This window comes from Dendrobates tinctorius, unplaced genomic scaffold (assembly GCF_039654945.1).
Source record: "Dendrobates tinctorius isolate UK_male_01 unplaced genomic scaffold, ASM3965494v1 ptg000151l, whole genome shotgun sequence".
NCBI lineage: Eukaryota > Metazoa > Chordata > Amphibia > Anura > Dendrobatidae > Dendrobates > Dendrobates tinctorius.
The window spans coordinates 30,419,136-30,441,933 of record NW_027361818.1 but is presented as its reverse complement, the minus strand read 5'-3'; the positions used below and the strand labels follow the sequence as shown (position 1 = coordinate 30,441,933).

The 22,798-nt window shown below is 46.9% G+C and overlaps 1 protein-coding gene across 1 annotated transcript in view; it reads left to right on the top strand.

Moving 5' to 3' along the window:
* LOC141050166 (alpha-N-acetylneuraminide alpha-2,8-sialyltransferase-like) overlaps positions 1 to 22,798 on the top strand; it is a 36,912-nt gene extending 14,114 nt beyond the window's left edge. Inside the window, exon 5 of the mRNA XM_073546999.1 lies at positions 22,114 to 22,798. Within this exon, the coding sequence (XP_073403100.1) occupies positions 22,114 to 22,573 (460 nt within the window). The 3' untranslated portion in view covers positions 22,574 to 22,798. The remainder of the gene's footprint in view (positions 1 to 22,113) is intronic.

The window sequence follows — 22,798 nt, the reverse complement described above, 5'->3', positions numbered from 1 at the left end:
ATTGCTCTATGAATTCATCCGAGTAGATTGTGGTGGGAATTTTTTTAATTCGCAAACCTCTCGGTATCATTTCTTTGCTCACATAATTGTTAAGCGTTTCATGATCCCACCACAGTTTCATTTCCTGCATACGAAGTTTTTCCAAATTAATCAGACACTCATTAAAGCCTGTAACACTGCTGTCTGGCTCTTGCTGATTAGAAAAAAACCTCTGCAGCCTTTAAAGACCGATCCCTGTTCAGGTCTGTGGCCATATTAAAACGTGACCTCTGAGAATGTTATCCCGTGTAGGCAAGACGAAAATATTCTTGTATAAACAATGTTAGTACTTTAGATATCCATCAATAGATACAGATCTGGGAGCAAGGCAGTCCAACCATAACATGAAAGCAAACAAAAGCCAGCTCACCAAGTGTTCACCGCAGACCTCGGAGCTCCGTCTGGACTGACGTGTAATCAATAGGAAAAAGCAATTAGTTCCAGCTGCGTGTAAAAAATTTCTTCTTTATTTCAACATTAAAATTATGTCATCTTCATAGTAAATGCCATACACACGGACACGGCAACGCGTTTCGATCTGTAAGATCTTTGTCAGAGCCATAGAGATACACTGATCTCAGCTGCATATATACTACATTTGATCCAATGACATGCACAAATACAATCACATGACAATTAACTCATTAAAATTACATAGCAATGTACAAAATAAATTAAAACACATGTTGCAAAAGAGAAATATTTATCTTTTCAACAATAATGAAGCATTAGGTCATTTCGTTTATTTAAACCATTCGGGGATCGGACATCTAGGTGATAAATCCAAAAAGCCTCTCTTGTTAACAGGCGTCGCTTTGAATCTCCGCCGCGGAAAGGAATTTTAACCTGTTCTATTCCTTGCACTTTAAAACTCGAGGTATTTCTAGCATGGTGCCTAATGAAATGCTGCGACACAGCTGATATATTACGATTCATGTTATTCGTATTCTCAATATCATGTAGATGTTCCCTAATGCGCATCTTCATTTTTCTAGATGTGCACCCTATATATGATAATTTGCAAATAGTGCAATCTATCTTGTATATTACATTAGTTGAATTACAATTGATATATTGTTTTATGGTATATTGCACTTTATTTGCCGCATCAGAGAATTTTTTTGTGACATTTGCATATCTACATGTTTTGCATTTTGTAGCTCCACATCTGAAAAAACCATTGCAGGTTAACCAAGTTTTATTAGTTTTATTATTGAGAGAAAATAAATTAGGTGATAATTTGTCTCCCAATGTAGGAGCTCTTCTCGATACTATATTAATACCTGGCTTTAATATATCTGCCAATTTGCTATCTTCATATAAAATGGGCAAATATCTATTAATGATTCCCTTGATTTGTGGAAATTTTTTGCAACTCTTTTGCAACATGTGTTTTAATTTATTTTGTACATTGCTATGTAATTTTAATGAGTTAATTGGCATGTGATTGTATTTGTGCATGTCATTGGATCAAATGTAGTATATATGCAGCTGAGATCAGTGTATCTCTATGGCTTTGACAAAGATCTTACAGATCGAAACGCGTTGCCGTGTCCGTGTGTATGGCATTTACTATGAAGATGACATAATTTTAATGTTGAAATAAAGAAGAAATTTTTTACACGCAGCTGGAACTAATTGCTTTTTCATATCCAGAGGTAGACCTCTTCGCCACCAGAGACAACAGGAAATTGAAACAATTCTGCTCCCTAAATCCCAGAGAGAATCCTCTGGCGGTAGATGCTTTCCTGATAAAGTGGGACTTCAGACTAGCCTACGCCTTCCCTCCCCTATCTCTTCTACCCCTGGTGATGAGGAAAATCAGGAAAGACAGAGCGAGGGTTATAGTTATCACTCCATTTTGGCCCAGGAGAGCATGGTTCTCATGCCTCAGGACCATGTCGGTGTCCGATCCTTGGGTTCTGCCGGATCTCCTGTCCCAGGACCCAGTCTTCCATCCTCAGGTGGCTGGCCTACATCTGACGGCGTGGAGTTTGAACGGTCATTATTAGAAGAGAAGGGCTTCTCCTCAGACCTAACTAACACCCTACTTAAGAGTAGAAAAATCATTACCACGAAAATTTATGTTAGAATTTGGAAAAAATTCCTTCAAAACTCAGGAGTAGTCGCTGGGGATTCAGCACCTATAATTCAGATATTAGAGTTCCTACAAAAAGGTCTGGACATGGGGCTTTCTACCAGTACCCTTAAAGTACAAGTGTCAGCCTTGGGGGCCCTTTATAGCTGCAACATCGCTGGTAATTATTGGGTAAGCAGGTTCATTAAGGCGGCAGGTAGATCCAGGCCAATAATGAAGGATAGATTCATGCCGTGGGACTTGAACCTAGTCCTCACTGCTATGACGGAAACCCCATTCGAACCTATCTCGTCGGCTTCCCTAAAAAACCTGTCCCTCAAAGTAGCCTTCCTGGTAGCTCTAACATCAGCCCGCAGAATAAGCGATATCCAGGCATTATCTAGGCGTCCTCCTTATTTACAGTTCAAAGAGGATAGGGTAATACTTAGACCTGATCCAGCGTACTTGCCTAAGGTAGTTTCTAGTTTCCATAGGACACAGGAAATAGTTCTCCCATCCTTCCTCCCTAATCCAACTAACGAGAAGGAAAAGACACTACACACCCTGGATGTTAGGAGAGGGCTCATAGAATATCTGACAGTCACCGATCCCTAGAAGAAAGATAATGCCCTATTTATCTCTCATCAAGGCCCCAGGAAAGGTTGTAGGGCATCGAAAAATACACTAGCCAGATGGATTAGAGAGGCGATTTCAATAGCATACACCTCAAAGGGCAGGTCGCCACCCAGGAAGCTGAGGGCGCATTCCACCAGGGCCATGGCGACCTCATGGGCCGAAAGATCAGAAGTCTCCATTGACCAGATATGTAAGGCGGCTACTTGGTCCTCTCCGAGCACCTTTTATAGTCATTATAGGCTAGACCTGGGTGCTTCCACAGACCTCTCTTTTGGTATAAGGGTGCTGCAGGCTGTAGTCCCTCCCTAAAGCTGATATCACTCTCTGTAAATCTCTCAGGTGGTGCTGTCATGGACGACCGAATAAAGTCTTAGTTACTCACCGGATAACGGTATTTTTCGGAGTCCATGACAGCACCCGTATATTCCCTCCCTTTAGTTTAATTTGGGTGTGCAGGTCTTTCTCTTGTATATGCTCACTGGTGATAAAAGTTTATAATTGTAAAGAATACTGTACATAAACCATGCATTAACCTTGAAAGTCCTCTTGTGCTCTGTAATCCAACTGATGCGTGGGAGAGGTGCCACCCTTTTTGTATCTGTAGGTTTCCTGTTCCTAAAGGGCGGATCCCCTCTCTCAGGTGGTGCTGTCATGGACTCCGAAAAATACCGTTAACCGGTGAGTAACTAAGACTTTCTTCTACCTGTAAACAGCTGTTCAGGAATAAGCACACTAAGGCCCCCCTTTGTACTTTTCTGCCTATCTTTATCAGTCTAGCAAGATGAAGAAGGCAGGGAGTAAGGCACGCGGGCGTGGGGGTGGAGTTTCAGCAGGGAGAGGACGTGGGGATTCTGCAGGGAGAGGACGTGGGGATTCTGCAGGGAGAGGATGTGGGGATTCTGTGCCTGCTGCGTGCACCAGTGAGTCAGCATCCCCCAGTTTTAGCAGGCAACAGTCCTTTATGCGCAGCTTTGTATGACCTTGCCGTACCCCACTGCTGCGGGAGGAACATATTGAAGCCGTTGTCGGATGGATGGCAGCTAACGCATCGACTTCAATGACTTCCACATCCTCTCAGGGCCAGAGCACCGAAGAGCAACCATCTGTCTCTTCACCACCTGCCAAAGTGCCCAGGCAGTCAGAGAGCCCTGGACAGGAGCCATCACAGTCTCTACTTCTGTTCTCTGAATCTGTTGTCTTGGAAAGAGGGGGCCAGCCAAGCAGCATTCCAGAATGTGAAGAAGAGGGAGTATGCAGTGATGCGCAACTTCTTTGTCCCTCTGAATCTGAAGAGGCGGGTGGGCCAGTGCCTATGGTCAGCACACCTCAGTACGCATCAGATGATGACGAGACACAGATGCCACTTTCTGATGCGTACGGTGCTGGCGAGACAACCCAGGAGAAGCAGGTGTTTGAAGAGGGGAGTGTAGATGATGAGGTCCTTGACCCATCATGGCGTGAGGAACAGGAAGGTGGTGAGAGCAGCTCTGAGGACGAGATTCCCCGAACGGCCAAAACAGGAGAGAGAGGGAGGGGGCAGACATGGTTGCCTGTAGCCTCCACTTTGGCACCCGTTAGGAGCATTCCTCTTTCAAAAGGCAAAACGGGCGCTACCAAGACTTGCAGTGCGTGGTCCTTTTTTGACACAGTTGCAGATGACATTTGCTTTGTCAAATGCAAGCTGTGTCATCAGAGAGTCTAAAGAGGGAAAAATGTCAGCAACCTCAATACCACTAATATGTGGAAACATGTGCGGACCAAGCTCGAGGTGGAGTTACACAGACACACTGAAGAAGTAGGCCAACATACAGCACCACCTACCACCTCTTCAACTCGTGTTGGGGCCTCTTCCTCCAGCTCACACACAGCTGGTTCGGCTTCCTCACAGGATCGCCAAGGAAGAACCTCTGGCACTGTTGTCCGGAGACCCTGTGACATTCCACCCACAGCACCACGTTCCCAGTCATCCTCACACTCCCAGGCCACTCGAAAGCCATCGGTAGCACAGGCATGGGAGAAAAGGCGGCCATACTCGGCAAACCATCCCCGAGCACAGGCTCTGAATGCTGGCATTGCCAAACTACTGGCCCTTGAAATGCTGTCATTCAGGCTGGTGGAGACTGACACCTTCCGGGACTTCATGGCATTGGCAGTCCCACAATACACCGTGCCCAGCCGCTTTTATTTCAGCAGGCGAGCCGTCCCTGCCCTGCAGAAACATGTGGAGGGAAAAATAAAACATGCGCTACTAAACGCCGTTAGTAGCAAGGTCCACCTGACCACCGATGCGTGGACCAGTAACCATGGACAGGGACGATACCTTTCCCTCACTGCCCATTGGGTCAATGTTGTGGAGTCCGGTACAGATCTGGAGAGTGGCGCTGTACGTGTTCTGCCAACTCCACGGATTGCAGGAATCCAGTCTGTACACATAGACTTCTCCTCCTATTCAAGTTCCTCAGAAACAGCGCAGCAGGAGCCTGTTACGACCGATATGAGCACAGCCGTGGCCAAACGTCAACAGGCCGTACTCAAATTAATTTCTTTGGGGTATCGAAGCCACACAGCGCAGGAGCTCTGGAATGCCATCAAGCAGGAGAGCGACGTGTGGTTTGTGCCAGCGAATCTCCAGCCGGGCTTGGTAGTGTGTGACAATGGCCGAAATCTGGTGGCAGCTCTTGGCCTAGGCAACCTCACTCACATTCCATGTCTGGCACATGTGCTGAATTTGGTCATGCAGAGCTTTCTGAGGGACTATCCGGATCTTGATGCACTGCTGCACAAGGTTCGCATAGTGTGCGCTCACTTGCGGCGTTCCAGCACGGCAAGATCGCGCCTTGCTGCTCTGCAGCGCCGATTACACCTTCCGGAACATCGCATCATATGTGACCTACCCACCAGGTGGAATTCAACGTTACATATGTTGGAGCGGTTGTGTGAGCAGCAGGCAGCAGTCATGGAGTACCAGCTGCATCAGGCGCAAACAAGTCGCAGTGTGCGCTGGTCATACTTCAGCACCACTGAGTGGGCCTCTATGAAGGACATCTGCCTCGTTTTGCGTGCCTTCGATGATTCCACATGGATGGCGAGTGCAGATGATGCACTAGTCAGCATGACTGTCCCCCTTATCTGCCTGCTTCAAAAAACACTGCAAGCACTAAGGGATGAGGTTTTGGAAGAGGATGAGGAGTCCCAAATGCCATCTGCTTCTGGACAGTCTGCGCTACGTGGTTCCTCACAAAGGCCTAGGCAGGGGACACTTTGTGAGGAGGATGAGGAAGAGTCGATGGAGGAGGAAGACATCTCTCCACAGGAGGGAGTTACACAAAGCTCTAGTCAGTATGTACAGCGAGGGTGGGGTGATACAGAGCAGGCAGAGATCACGCCTCAAGCAGGGGACAGCGGTTCTTTGGCAGTTGGGAGTCTGCAGCACATGGTTGATTTCATGCTGCAGTGCCTGAGAAACGACCGCCGCATCGCCCACATTCTCTACACGGCTGATTATTGGGTGTACACCCTCCTAGATCCTCGCTACCGGGACAACTTACAAAGCCTCATACCAACGTTGAACCGGAAGCGTAAACTGCGGGAGTACCAAGACACACTGGTTCAGTCCATCATGTTTTCCATTCCACCCGACAGCAGTGGTGCTAGTGCTTTACAAAGCAGCTCTGTGCGTCGAGGCATTGGAGGAAACTCGGCACAAAGAGAGAGCAGAGGCAGCACCTCAGCACAAGGCAAGACCACTGTGGCCCAAATGTGGCAAAGTTTTGTGTGTCCGCCACAATTGTCTACACTATCACAGACGGCTCCAGTCAGCAGGAGGCAACGTTTCCATCAGATGGTGACAGACTACATGTCTTGCCCTCTCAGTGTACTCCCAGATAGCTCTTCCCCCTTCAAGTTTTGGTCTCTAAGCTGGATACATGGCCAGAGCTTAGCCAGTATGCATTGGAGGTGCTGGCTTGCCCTGCTGCCAGTGTATTATCGGAACGCGTCTTTAGTGCCGCAGGTGGTGTACTAACAGACCGTCGCACGCGACTATCTTCCGATAACGTCGACCGGCTTACTTTTCTGAAAATGAACAAGGCCTGGATCTCTCCAGAATTTGCCAGTCCTCTTCCCGACTAAATAATTGGTTGGCAACTGTATCCAGGTCTCAGATGTGTCGTCTGCACAGAGAAAAACACACTAGCTCCTGTGTTAGTGGGGTTCAGTAACGCCAGCTGCTCCACTGCTGTGTGGACGGCAAAGTCTCCTGCTCCATCCACATTCAAACTCCTACTGATTTTTAACCGTGCTCCACTTAGGCCTCTGGCTCCACTGTCTCTAGTATTTCCCCTGGCCTCCAACCCCGCCTGTTACAGCTCTGAAGTGCCGTCTGCACAATCCACACTTGTTCTTGTGTTACTTGGGCTCAGTCACGTCAGTTGATCCCCCGATGTGTGTCCGGCAAGGTCTCCTGCTCTGTCCACATTCCCATTACTAGTAGTGTAAATGAGGAAAGAGCAGGAGACGTTGCCGGACACACATCAGGGGATCAACTGACAGGACTGAGCCCCAGTAACACAGGAACAAGTGTGGATTGTGCTGACGCCACTTGAGAGCTGTAATTGGCGGGGTTGGAGGCCAGGGGAAATACTAGAGACAGTGGAGCCAGAGGCCTAAGTGGAGCACGGTTACAATCAGTTGTAGTCTACAGCCTCTATAAAACCAGCTGCAAGTTGGCCTCCACCTGCTGCATGCCTCATCCTGGGCTCCAACAACGCCAGTTGGCGTTCAGAAGTGTCGTCTTCCCAGGGAAAAACACACTAGCTCCTGTGTTAGTGGGGTTTAGTAACGCCAGCTGTTCCCCTGCTGTGTAGACGGCAATGTCTCCTGCTGACTCCGCTTGCCCAAAACATCAGGCCTCAGCCTGCTCCATGCCTCAACCTGGGCTCCAACAATGCCAGTTGGTGTTCAGAAGTGTCATCTTCCCAGAGAAATACAGACTAGCTCCTGTGTTAGTGGGTTTCAGTAACGCCAGCTGTTCCCCTGCTGTGTAGACAGCAATGTCTCCTGCTGACTCCACATGCCCAAAACATCAGGCCTCAGCCTGCTCCATGCCTCAACCTGGGCTCCAACAACGCCAGTTGGTGTTCAGAAGTGTCGTCTTCCCAGAGAAAAACACACTAGCTCCTGTGTTAGTGGGGTTCAGTAATGCCAGCTGTTCCCCTGCTGTGTAGACGGGAAAGTCTCCAGCTGCCTACACATGCCAACAACATCAGGCCTCAGCCTGCTCCATGCCTCATCCTGGGCTTCAACAATGCCAATTGGTGTTCAGAAGTGTCATCTTCCCAGAGAAAAACACACTAGCTCCTGTGTTAGTGGGGTTCAGTAACGCCAGCTGTTCCCCTGCTGTGTAGACGGCAATGTCTCCTGCTGACTCCACATGCCCAAAACATCAGGCCTCAGCCTGCTCCATGCCTCAACCTGGGCTCCAACAATGCCAGTTGGTGTTCAGAAGTGTCATCTTCCCAGAGAAAAACACATTAGCTCCTGTGTTAGTGGGGTTCCGTAAAGCCAGCTGTTCCCCTGCTGTGTAGACGGCAATGTCTCCTGCTGACTCCACATGCCCAAAACATCAGGCCTCAGCCTGCTCCATGCCTCAACCTGGGCTCCAACAACGCCAGTTGGTGTTCAGAAGTGTCATCTTCCCAGAGAAAAACACATTAGCTCCTGTGTTAGTGGGGTTCCGTAACGCCAGCTGTTCCCCTGCTGTGTAGACGGCAATGTCTCCTGCTGACTCCACATGCCGAAAACATCAGGCCTCAGCCTGCTCCATGCCTCAACCTGGGCTCCAACAACGCCATTTGGTGTTCAGAAGTGTCGTCTTCCCAGAGAAAAACACACTAGCTCCTGTGTTAGTGGGGTTCAGTAATACCAGCTGTTCCCCTGCTGTGTAGACGGCAAAGTCTCCTGCTGCCTCCACATGCCAACAACATCAGGCCTCAGCCTGCTCCATGCCTCATCCTGGGCTCCAACAACGCCAGTTGGTGTTCAGTAGTGTCGTCTTCCCAGAGAAAAACACACTAGCTCCTGTGTTAGTGGGGTTCAGAAGCTGTTTCCCTGCTGTGTAGACGGCAAAGTCTCCTGCTCCATCCACATTCAAACTACTACTGATTTTTAACCGTGCTCCACTTAGGCCTCTGGCTCCACTGTCTCTAGTTTTTCCCCTGGCCTCCAACCCCACCAGTTGCTGCTCTGAAGTGGCGTCTGCACGATCCACACTTGTTCCTGAGTTACTGGGGCTCAGTCACGTCAGTTGATCCCCTGATGTGTTTCCGGCAATGTCTCCTGCTCTGTCCACTTTCCCATTACTAGTAGTGTGAATGAGGACTGAGCAGGAAACCTTGCCAGACACACATTAGGGGATAAACTGATGTGACTGAGCCACAGTAACACAGGAACAAGTGTGGATTGTGCAGACGCCACTTCAGAGCTGTAACTAGCGGGGTTGGAGGACAGGGGAAATACTAGAGACAGTGGAGCCGGAGGCCATAGTGGAGCAAGGTTACAATCAGTAGTAGTCTACAACCTCTATAAAATCAGCTGCAAGTTGTCCTCCGCCTGCTGCATGCTTCATCCTGGGCTCCAACACAGCCAGTTGTAGCTTGGAAGTGCCGTCCGCACAGATAGAAACACTCACTCCTGTGTCTGTGGGTTTCAGTAACGCCAGCTGTTCCCCTGCTGTGCGGATGGCGAAGTCTCCTGCTGCCTCCAACATCACGCAACATCGTTTTTTCTACTTGCTCCAAGTAGGCCTCAGCCTGCTTGGAGCATTAATCCTGGGCTCCAACACAGCCAGTTGTAGCTTTGAAGTGCCGTCCGCACAGATAGAAACACTCGCTCCTGTGTCTGTGGGGTTCAGTTACGCCAGCTGCTCCCCTTCTGTGTGAATGGCAAAGTCTCCTGCTACCTACACCATCACACTACTACTGATTTTTAACCGTGGTCCTCTTTGGCCTGTGGCTCTACTGTCTCTAGTATTTCCCCTGGCCTTCAACCCCGCCAGTCGCTGCTCTGAAGTGTCGTCTGCACAATCCACATTTGTTCCTGTGTTACTGGGGCTCAGTCACGTCAGTTGATCCCCTGATGTGTGTCCGGCAATGTCTCCTGCTCTGTCCCAAGTCCCATTACTGTGCAGACGACACTTCAGAGCAGCAACTGGCGGGGTTGGAGGCCAGGGGAAATACTAGAGACAGTAGAGCCAGAGGCCGAAGTCGAGCAAGGTTACAATCAGTAGTTGTGTACAACCAATATAAAACTCGCTCCAAGTAGGCCTCATCCTGCTGCATGATTGACCCCTGGGCTCCAACATCGCCAGTTGCTGCTCAGAAGTGTCTTTAGCATGGGTTCTCCCTCCTGCCTAGCCTGGTTCCAGCACGCCTGCCGTTTCCGGGTAGTGTCAACGTCACTTTGCCACCGATACGTTGTTCTGTCGTGTTGTGGTCGGGTTAGCCGAGTCTATGGTGCCTGCAGTTTCGGTGCTTCCTATGTGGGCTGTGGGTTCTGGTACTAAAGGCTGGTTCCGTAGTGCCAATAGGACAAGCACACCCTGTTGGACTGTGGGATTCGGTAACTGCGTCCTGCTCGCGGCCTTGCAACTTTGTTGATTATGGGTACCTTCTGCTACCCATCCAGGTTCCAGCACCGTCAGCTGGTTCTCGGCAGTGTCTTTGGCACGGGTACTCCCAGCCAGGTTCCAGCACCGTCAGCTGTTTCTCGGCAGAGCCTTTGGCCGAGCTGCCTCCTTCTCGGTGTCCGAGTTCCAGCAACGTCTGCTGGTTCTTGATAGTGCTTTAAAGCACCGGTACCTCCTGCTTAGAAACCGTGTTCCAGCACCGTCGGCTGGTCCACAATTGTGCCATTGGCTCTTGTTTCTTCTGCTACCCATCCGGGTTCCAGCACCGTCAGCTGGTTCTCGGCATTGTCTTTGGCACGGGTACTCCCTCCTGCCCAGCCTGGTTCCAGCACGCCTGCTGTTTCTGGGTAGTGTCAACGTCACTTTGCCACCAATACGTTGTCCTGTCGTGTCGCGGTCGGGTTAGCCGAGTCTATGGTGCCTGCAGTTTCGGTGCTTCCTATGTGGGCTGCGGGTTCTGGTACTAAAGGCTGGTTCCGTAGTGCCAATAGGACAAGCACACCCTGTTGGACTGTGGGATTCGGTAACTGCGTCCTGCTAGCGGCCTTGCAACTTTGATGATTATGGGTACCTTCTGCTACCCATCCGGGTTCCAGCACCATCAGCTGGTTCTCGGCAGTGTCTTTGGCACGGGTACTCCCTCCTGCCCAGCCGGGTTCCAGCACCGTCGGCTGTTTCTCGGCCGAGCCTTTGGCCGAGGTGCCTCCTTCTCGGTGTCCGAGTTCCAGCAACGTCTGCTGGTTCTTGGTAGTGCTTTAACGCACAGGTACCTCCTGCTTAGAAACCGTGTTCCAGCACCGTCAGCTGGTCCACAGTTGTGCCATTGGCTCTTGTTCCTTCTGCTACCCATCCGGGTTCCAGCACCGTCAGCTGGTTCTCAGCAGTGTCTTTGGCACGGGTACTCCCTCCTGCCCAGCTTGGTTCCAGCAAGCCTGCTGTTTCTGGGTAGTGTCAACGTCACTTTGCCACCAATACGTTGTCCTGTCGTGTTGCGGTCGGGTTAGCCGAGTCTATGGTGCCTGCAGTTTCGGTGCTTCCTATGTGGGCTGCGGGTTCTGGTACTAAAGGCTGGTTCCGTAGTGCCAATAGGACAAGCACCCCCTGTTGGACTGTGGGATTCGGTAACTGTGTCCTGCTCGCGGCCTTGCAACTTTGTTAATTATGGGCACCTTCTGCTACCCATCCGGGTTCCAGCACCGTCAGCTGTTTCTCGGCCGAGCCTTTGGCCGAGGTGCCTCCTTCTCGGTATCCAAGTCCCAGCAACGTCTGCTGGTCCTTGGTAGTGCTTTGTAGTACTGGTACCTCCTGCTTAGTAACCGTGTTCCAGCACCGTCCGCTGGTCCACGGTTGTCCCATTGGCTCTTCTTCCTTCTGCTGCCCCTCTGGGTTCCAGCACCGTCAGGTGGTCCTCGCTAGTTTAATTTGCTCTTGTGTATATAGCAAATTGGTATGGAGATAAATGTATAATTATATTAAAACTTAGCTTTTAATCTTAAATTAAAAACTGTATATTGCAAATTAAGGTGCCAAAAAAAACATAAAGTGATAGTGTCTGTGCAACCGTGCCCATAAAATAAGATTGTATTGAGACGCTTCCTATTGTCCAAATATGAGCGGATTACAATCCTCTTTAATGTCTAAATATGGCCAGGTATTGATATTACCAAACACTAGCCATAGAACATCTCAGTATATGCACCAAAGCACTTTTTAGAGGTTATCTTAGGTAACTAAATCATTAATCCTATACTCATTTCCAAAATTTATGAACAATTATCATTAGGATGCGAATCATAAAAATATAAGATATCTATTTCTCCAAAATCAGATATCTATTGCATTGGCATATTTTACAGGTCAGAAAGAACAATATATCGCATCTATGGAGTCCAGTATAGTGTTGTGCCTATATTCCACAAAAATACTGCATATTAAATACTCTCATGATGCATTATTAATATGTCCTTATACTCATCTCATGTGTATTAGTCCTATACACTGATGCCTGTATATGCACTCTTGTGAGAAAGGCCCCCAGTCTTAAAAGAACTTCATGTCTGCATTCATCTGGGCCGCCTTAGTCCAACACCGTTCTCCCAACGCGTTTCATCTAATCAGGACTCATCAGGGGAGTTTATGGAGTTCAAATAGACACATGGCGAGCAAATGTCGCCTTCCTTTTATATAGCTGAGCACCACATTGTATCCTATCCATTTCCGGACGCCGGGTACCTCATTTCCGGTCCCACCATATGTAATGGCCCATCTCCATCTACATGCCCCACTTCCTGGGCTCGGCTTACGGCCATTTACATCACATCCGGTCTCGGAGGTACAGCGTCATCATAGCGCCGTTCACATGACCCATAGTGTCCATGGTAACCCGACGCTGCATATCCTCCATCTGATCGCGCTCTCTACCGCTATCTCCCAATTGTATCAATAGACTTGTTGATCAATCATATTAGAAGCGGCTACATCCAGATTATATATAGGAATTTATTCAGACTTTTTCAATTTGCTGAATACCCTATTAATGGACACTTTGCATGGATTCCATAACCATCTTTTCATTCACATTTAAAATAGATAAGGGAAAAGGACGTATCTACAGTATCCCTCACCCAGAGAGAAATAATATGAGGAAATCAGATACGGGGAGTCGTATATTCAATTGGTATATTATTACATATATGGGGGTCAATTAGTAGTCTGATCTAATGTTGCATGCTAGACAGGGGACACCACGGATCTTCCTGTTATTAGAAGTATAGAGAGGGTGCTCACTAGGGCTCTCCCTGATAAGCCCTCTCTACCTCTTCCCTACCTCACGCGGAGGTTGGCACCCTAATAACCTGCGCAAGTGGCGCCCCCACTCAACGGCGGCTCTCCCTAATATACCTCACCCTATTGTTCCCTCCCTACAAGAAGGAAGAAAAGGAGAGTATATCGTTTAATCCTTTAGGGTGCATTGTCTGTAGGGTAAATATCCAGAAAGTTTCTCTTTGGAGGATGTATTTATCCCAATCACCCCCTCTCTGATTTCTGGGTACCTTTTCGATACCTATAAAACTAGCCATCTTGAGATCTCCCTTATGAAACTGATTAATATGATTGGCTACCGGGGTATCACGTTTATTGATAGTATCTCTATGATGTTCTCCTACCCTTACCCTAAGCTCTCTCTTTGTTTTGCCAACATATTCTACCCCACATCTGCACGTCATCTTATATATAACCCCTACGGATCTGCAGTTAATAAATTGATGTATGGGGTATATTTTTCTTGTGTTATTACTGCAGAATTCGTTGTTTTTTTCAATTGAGGTGCAGTATTTGCAGCAACCACATTTAAAGCATCCTTTTGGTTGGGTGCCAGCACTTTTTGGGGTAAAATGGCTACGGACCAACCTATCCTTTAAGGAACGGCCTTTCTTGTATGTAATCTGCGGGTGACTAGAGATAACTCTTGTGAGGTCCTGATCCATACACAAAATCGGCCAATGTCGGTCTATTATTTCTTTGATATCCTTGGCTCCGTTACAATATTTTGTGATGAATCTTATAGTTCCATCATCATCGGTTTTCTGCCAGGAGTGAGTAGGTCCTTCCTATCCCTAGCCAGGGATGTCCTATAAGCATTCCTTAGGATCCCATCTGGGTATCCCCGTTCTAAGAAACGGGATCTCAAATCATCGGCTTGCGTCTTATAGGTAACCTGATCCGAACAGTTCCTTCTCATTCGAAGGTACTGCCCCTTAGGGATACCTTTTTTCAAGGGAACTGGATGGTTAGATTCCCATCTCAGAAGTGAATTAGAAGATGTAGGTTTTCTATATGTCTTAGTAAGAAGGCGTCCATTTTCACCCCGTTCAATCAGAACATCCAAAAATGGTATACTACGAGCATTGACCTCACAAGTAAAACTAAGGCCCAGATCATTCTTATTAAGGCCTTTTACAAAGTTACAAAAGCCCTTCTCATCACCCTTCCAGATTATAAAGACATCGTCCATGTAGCGAAGCCACAGGACAATGTTTTCCTCCGCCACTTCTGAGTGCTCTCCAAAGATGGCATTTTCCTCCCACCAGCCCAGGAGCAAATTTGCATAAGATGGTGCACAAGGGCTACCCATCGCGGTGCCCCTGAGCTGGTGGAAGTACTTGCCATCAAATAGAAAAAAGTTCTTTGTTAAACAGAATTCAAGGGCCCTCATCACAAATGAATTGTGTTCCATATATTGTAAACCTCTCGTTCTTAGATAAAACGCGTTGGGAGAACGGTGTTGGACTAAGGCGGCCCAGATGAATGCAGACATGAAGTTCTTTTAAGACTGGGGGCCTTTCTCACAAGAGTGCATATACAGGCATCAGTGTATAGGACTAATACACATGAGATGAGTATAAGGACATATTAATAATGCATCATGAGAGTATTTAATATGCAGTATTTTTGTGGAATATAGGCACTACACTATACTGGACTCCATAGATGCGATATATTGTTCTTTCTGACCTGTAAAATATGCCAATGCAATAGATATCTGATTTTGGAAAAATAGATATCTTATATTTTTATGATTCGCATCCTAATGATAATTGTTCATAAATTTTGGAAATGAGTATAGGATTAATGATTTAGTTACCTAAGATAACCTCTAAAAAGTGCTTTGGTGCATATACTGAGATGTTCTATGGCTAGTGTTTGGTAATATCAATACCTGGCCATATTTAGACATTAAAGAGGATTGTAATCCGCTCATATTTGGACAATAGGAAGCGTCTCAATACAATCTTATTTTATGGGCACGGTTGCACAGACACTATCACTTTGTTTTTTTTGGCACCTTAATTTGCAATATACAGTTTTTAATTTAAGATTAAAAGCTAAGTTTTAATATAATTATACATTTATCTCCATACCAATTTGCTATATACATTATTGATCGGTATTGGTAAAGTAGACCCCCGCTTATACTATTTAATTTGCTCTTGCAGCTTCTGCTACCCATCCGGGTTCCAGCACCGTCAGCTGGTTCTCAGCAGAGCCTTTGGCCTAGGTGCCTCCTTCTCGGTATCCGAGTTCCAGCAACGTCTGCTGGTCCTTGGTAGTGCTTTGTAGCACAGGTACCTCCTGCTTAGTTAGTAACCGTGTTCCAGCACCGTCAGCTGGTCCACAGTTGTGCCATTGGCTCTTGTTCCTTCTGCTGCCCCTCCGGGTTCCAGCACTGTCAGCTGGTCCTCGCTAGTTCCATTTGCTATTGTTCCTTCTGCTACCCATCCGGGTTCCAGTACCGTCAGCTGGTTCTCGGCAGTTCCTCAGCCTTCTTGTACCTTCTGCTACTTTTCCAAGTTAAATCTTGTGGAAATGGTTTTTGATTCTCACTCTGGATCTCCCTGACCGTGACCCTGAAGATGACGACCCTGAAGACCACACAGAACAATACCTAAAAGATGACCCTGAAGAAGATGACCAAGAGGACAAAGAACAGGAAGACAACCACCAAGATGCAGAACAACAAGAGACAGACGAACAAGAAGCATAAAAACCAAAAGCAGAAGAACATTAAGCATAAGACTAAAAATCTGAGCAAATGAAATTATCTAATTTATAAGCAGAAGAAGACTAAGCAGTGTATGGGGGTGAGTCCGTTCCTCCTCGTGGTGCCCCTGGAAAAGGCCTGCTTCTGCAGGCCAAACCGAACGCGGACAAATCCTGTTGTAAATCTTTTGTGACAGGCTGAACGGAAGGTGTAATCTTCAAACTTTTATAGATTACAACTACAGGAATGCCTGACACAAATAAGAATATGATGAAGAAGAATGGGAAGAAGATGAAGAAGTAGAATATGAAGAAGAATAATAGTTGAATAAGAAGAATATGAAGAATGTAAAAAAAAAAATAGGAAGAAGGTGAAGAAGAAGAAGATGAATAAGTTGAAGAAGAAGTTGATGAAAAAGATGCTGCTGAGGATGATGAAGGAGAAAGAGTGGGAGAAGTAAAAAAGAAGGTGAAGAGCATGGAAGTAGTGAAACATACATATCTGACAAAATATTAAAGACTTTAACAGTCAATATCTTTGTAACTACGAATGTCTTTAAAAAAAAAAAAAAATTACTGCTATTCCATTTGATTGGGCTAAAGCTCTATGGCTTTAATGTCTCCTACACCTCCCACAATACATTCTACATTATTATTAGTTGTGTTTCTTCATGTAGAATTAACCTACAGGGAAAAAAAGGGTTTTTTTTAATTCCGATATTTCTGTTCCATTGACTTGAATGGGACTTCCGGGATCGGAATCGGCGATACCCGATACTTTTTTTTTAGATCGGCCGATCCATTCCGATCCGATATTTTTCAGTATCGGGTGGTATCGCTCAACACTAGTCCTGATAATATGAAAATCCAATTACAAGAATTTGAGGTTTAACTGGGATAATCATACTTCTTATGCCGTATACCCCGCACGCACAGTCTGATAGTCCAGGAATTATTCCCACCTAGTGTTTACATCTGTATAAATAAATTGGTCAGAATATAAAAATTGTCACACCCCTATGGACGAAGCTTACATTTTCCAGGGTGACTTTCAGTTACATTGATGCCCATTTCAATGAGAGATTATTATCACATTTGTTGGGAATTCTTAAGATGAAGAAATCTGTTTGAGGCACATTAAATTCTTAAATTTTTCAAAAAATTCCAAAAATGTTGTTATTCGTATCTTGCAGTTCAAGCAAAATGGCTCGTGGCTGGCCACCACTTTGCTGATTTATTAAGAGCTGGTAAAGAGGTACAAAAAAAAACTCCCCTTTGAGCTCTCTGCGCAGCTCTCTTCTTTACTCCTCCATGGCATGTGATGTACTTTTGATCCGGCTTCTTTTGCTGAGGTGTTCTCAGTAGTCAGCGGACAACACAGTGCCAGAAGCCCGAGCAGAAAGAGAAGATGGAGGAAGAATACATCGCATCACATGGAAAAGTAAAGAAGATGCTGGAGGAAGCTGAGGGCCAGTGAGGAGCTGTGGAGACGAGACAGGTGACAATCATTATGTTTTTTATTTTCATTACTACATTATATTATGTTCTAGGGCAGGAATCCCTAACCAGTGACTCGGGAGCCACATGTGGCTCACCAGATGCTGGTGCACGGCTCATGGCTGTCTGCCAGTTTGGTGAAGTAGCAACAAGTCTACCAAGAATCTATGAAGAAAAGGTCTCCAAATACTTACTTTTTGTAACAAACCCTGCTGGCATCGCTGCATGGCCTCCCATCCCCCACACACCAACTTACTCATTGCTCCAGGCCATGCTGTGATTTCTGTCTGCTGCCAGCTCCATGCTCTGTGCCTCTTGTCTCCTATCTGCTCTGTGCATGTTTCCTGGCTGTGTGCATAGGGGGGCAGTGCCAGAACTCTCAGGTACTTATGGAGTCAAAGTGCAGCAGTCTAATGAGGCCCCTAGTATTTAGAGCAGCTCCACCCAGTGAAACCTTGCCTGTGCAATGTGTTAACTCAGTGTCTTTCTACTGAGCTGCCAGGTCTTGCTCTGTGTTTCTCCTACTCTGGAGGCATTACTCCTAGCTTTGGTTGCTACTTCTCTGTTTGCCCTCCAGGGGGAAGAATATCCTGGTCTTTGTGTCTTTGCTATTGCCTTGCTTTGTACCTGTGTATACTCTGGTCCCTGTGTCCTTTGCCCTATCTTGTACTGTTGCCCTGTCTGAACTCTGTCTTACCTTTATCTGTCTGTATCCTTGTCTTTGTCTTTTTTCCCTGCTGTGTCTTTCCTTGTGTCCTCCCTGTCTGCTTGTGTTCTGCACTCTTGCGGCTCTGTTCGTTCTCCACTCCCTTGCAACTCTGCCTGCTCTGTTCTCTTTAGACTCTGCCTTTGCTCCGTACTCTTGCGGTTTTGCTTGGTTCTGGTTCTGCTACTACAGAAACTCTTGCTGCTCTGCTACTCTTCTTCACAGTCTTGTGGCTCTGCTCGTGCTCAGCTCTCTTGCATCTCTGGCTGCTCTGTACTTTTTAGGCTCTGCTTGTGCTACGTACTCTTGCAGTTCTGCTTGGCTCTGGTTCTGCTGCTGCAGAACCTCTCGCTGCTCTGCAACTCTTCTCCGCAGCCTTACGGTTCTCCTGTGTGAACAGGTCCCAACCTGTTCTGTCATACTCCACTCTTTCCTGTCAGTACCCGTACCTGCTCTTCCTGTGTGAACAGGTCCAAACCTGTTGCGTCATACTCCACTCTTTCCTGTCAGTACCCATACCAGCTCCTCCTGTGTGAACAGGTCCAAACCTGTTCCGTCATACTCCACTCTTTCCTGTCTGTACCAGTACTAGCACCCGCTGTGTGAACAAATCTCTACCTGTTCCTTCATACACCACACTGTTGTGAATTCTCTTACTTCTGAATCAGGTCTCCCTCTGGTGGTTACTGTGGGTAGTGGAGCTGACTGGATTAACAGAGGTCTGCCACCTGATGATGATGATTGGAGATCTGGGGTTACTGATTGGAATATTTTAAGTCAGCAGGCTTCCTTCAATCCCTGCTGATGATTAGTTCTTCCTGTGCGGGGAATTTCTGCCTATCTCGCTCAATCATCTGCTGTAGAACCAAAGATCCCTACTCCTGATGTGTTTTCTGGGGATCGGTCTAAATTTTTGAATTTTAAAAATAATTGTGAACTATTTTTGCTTTGAAACCTAACTCATCAGGGAGCTTGGTGCAGCAGGTTAAAATTGTCATCTCCCTGCTGCTCGGCGATCCCCAGGATTGGGCTTTTTCTTTGACACCTGGAGATCCTATTCTGGCTAATGTGTATGCATTTTTTCAAGTCCTGGAATTGTTGTATGATGAACCTAATGCTATTGATCAAGCTGAGAAAACCTTATTGGCATTGAACCAGGGTCAGGATTCTGCAGAATTATATTGTCAAATTCCAAAAGTGGGCGGTCCTTACTAAATGGAATGATGATGCCCTAGCAGCTCTCTTTCGGAAATGTCTGGCAGAAACCATAAAAGATGTTATGGTGGGATTTCCTGTCCCCTCTGGTCTTGATGACTCTATTTCATTGGCCATTCAAATTGATTGACGTTTACGTGAACGTAAAACTACACGAGAGGCGGTGCCACCTTTTGAACAAACTTCTGAACCCATGCAATGTGATAGGGTTTTGTCTAAGGCCCAACGGCATAGGACCATTGGTCCCCGGTTTAAAGTGGGTGATATTGTTTGGTTGTCTTCAAAAAATATTCCTATGAAGGTTGCATCTCCAAAATTCAAGCCAAGGTTCATTGGACCTTATAAGATTTTGGAAATCCTTAACCCCATTTCTTTCCATTTGGCTCTTCCAGTTACGTTTAAGATTCATAATCATAACATTTTTCATAAATCTTTGTTGAAGAGGTTTGTTGAGCCAGTAGTTCCCATGGCAGTGCCCCCGACCCTGTATTGTTTAAGGGTAATTTGGAGTATGAGGTAAAGAAGATATTGGATTCTCATCTGGCTAGACGGAGACTCCAGTACTTGGTCAACTGGAAAGGTTATGGCCAGGAGGATAATTCTTCGGTCTCTGCTTCTGACATTCATGCTGTGGGATTGGTTTGTGCTTTTCACCTAGCCCATCCTGATTGGCCTGGTGGTGTGGATGAGGGTTCGGTGACCCCTCCTCAAGGGGGAGGTACTGTTGTGAATTCTCTTACTTCTGAGTCAGGACTCCCTCTGGTGGTTACTGTGGGTAGTGGAGCTGGCTGGATTGACAGAGGTCTGCCACCTGATGATGATGATTGGAGATCTGGGGTTACTGATTGGAGTATTTAAATCAGCAGGCTTCCTTCAATCCCTGCTGGTGATTAGTTCTTGCTGTGCATTCTGAGGTCTGATGTCTCCTGCCTGATCCTGTATTTTTCAGTTAAGTTGTTCATTTGCTAATCCTTTGCATCTGATCTGGCTTTGCCTCTGCTTGTTGTGAGGGTTGAGCAGGCTCCTTGCTGGGGGCAGTGCTGAACCCCGCTCCATATGTTACAGCTTGTGTTAGTTTGTTCAGTCCCCTGTTATATTAGTCTCTTTTGCTTTGCTGTCAGTTCATACCAGAATGCTGATAAAGTAGGGGCGAGGTCGTGAGACCTCAGTGTTTTTTTGTACATCAGACGTGTTGTATTTTTTAGGGTTTTTGCGTGATTGCAGACAGTGTCTTTCCTTTCCATTCCTATCTAGTTAGTTCAGGCCCCATCATTTGCTCAGTCTATTTTCTGCCTGCATTTGTGTTTCATCTTGTCTCACCGACAATATATGTTTGGGGGCTATCTATTTCTTTGAGGTTCTACTCCGGGGCAGTTTAGATTTCACCATTCTTGCTTTAGGCCTATTTAGTTCTCCGGCTGTGTCGAGGCATCTAGGGCATAGTAGGTACGCTCCACGGCTACTGTTAGTTGTGTTGTTAGGATTAGGGGTCTGCAATCTGCTAAGCTACCAACCTTTCTGGTTTCCTGGTGGCCTGGCCTATTCCTGCCATCCTCCTCGGTGACCTGTTCATAACACCACACCTGCTTGCCCCGTGCCTCAGCCGTTCTGCTTGCCCTGTGTCTCAGCCATGCCTACCTGTCCTGTGTCTCAGCCGTAGCTGCTTGCCCTGTGTCTCAGCCGTGCCTACCTGCTCTGTGTCTCAGCCGTGCCAGCCTGCACTGTGTCTCAGCTGTGCCAGCTTGCCCAGTCTCAGCCATGCCTGCCTGCCCTGTGTCTCTGCTGTGCCTGCCTGCCCTGTGTCTCAAGCCGTGCCTGCTTGCTCTGAGTCTCAGCCATGCCCACCTGCCAGTGTCTCAGCCGTGCCCGCCTGCCAGTGTCTCAGCCATACCTGCCTGCTTGGGTCTCTGCCGTGCCTGCCTGCCAGTGTCTCAGCCATGCCACCGTCTCCCCAAGTGGGATCAGCAGCCACAGCCAGACACCACCCTGGAGAGGCACCTGGCAGGTGCCTGCCACACAAGCCTGACCTAACGATCAGAGGCCCAGTGAAAACCATGGCAGCTGTCCTAGTCATGCCCCTTTCAGGGTAATCTGGTTTGTGGCACAGTGGGGCTACAACCCCTCTACTCACGCCCACCAGTAAGGGTGTGAGCATGACACTTTTGTAAGTAACCCCACAAAGAAAAGCAGATCTGCATGACCATTCGCCGCTCTTGGGGTTGGATAGATAAATCAAGTGCTAGCCTTGACATAGGATTATACATCCAGATAGACGGGGTGATTGGTACAAGAATACCAAATGAGGGAAAGGTGAGAACTGGGAACTAATAGATGCAAGTTTATTGCCTTGTGTTTTTTGTACAGACCCCTTGACTGTCATTATACCGGTATCAGGGACTCCAGGTGTCAGTAATGTGGGGGAGGCAGGAGCTGGTTGTCACTATTCGGGGGATCTGGAAGTATCTTGTGACCCTCACTGGGAGCTAAATCTGGCTCTTGAGGTAATAAAGCTTGGGGGTCACTGCTCTAGGGTCTGCTGAGACTTCAGAGCATAATAAGGCACATGAGATTAACATTGAATACATTTGATGTAATTTAATTTTTGACCAAATCTGAATGAGTTACTGAGTTCAAATTTTGTCAGATTCACTCATAACTAGTGAATAATCATAGTATGTCATTTCTAAGTAATTCTAATAAAAATGTTTCCTTGAATAGGTATAGCAGCCTCAGGGAGCAGAGGAAACCCTTCATCAACATGGTAAAGGCTTACGGCTCTGCACTTATTCTTTTGCCGGCCTTCTCGTTTGCAATGAATACTGAAGTCTCTCTCCGCACTCTCTATTCCTTTGAAGACTTTGGCATGAAAAACCGGGTGGTTTTCTTTAATCCTCAATATCTCCGAAGCCTTACATCTTACTGGAAAGGCATTGGGCTTAAGTTCCAGCGTATGTCCTCAGGTCTCTTGATGGCCAGTGCAGCCTTCGAGATTTGTGAGAAGGTAACACTCTATGGTTTCTGGCCATTTTCTGAAGATCTTGAAGGGACCGTGATTCTTCACCACTACTATGATAACAAACTTCCTAAGCCCGGTGTCCACTCTATGCCTGAAGAGTTTTATCAGTACTTGCTGATGCACAGTCAAGGAGCTCTGAAGCTCCAACTAGGGCAATGCTAAGGCGCAAAAGAACACAAGTATTGCAAATGGAGCTGGTAATATTTACAATGTTTACGGGAATGTGGAACAGGAATCACCATTTTTTAATTTCCATAAAGCAATCTATGTGAGATAATGGTTAATCGTACAACATCGCTTGAGAAAGAACCGCACAGGTCCAGTCTTCCAGAAAAAGAAAGAAGCCCTTTCTTATAATCTCCATGAACTTTGTGAGAAAGACCAATA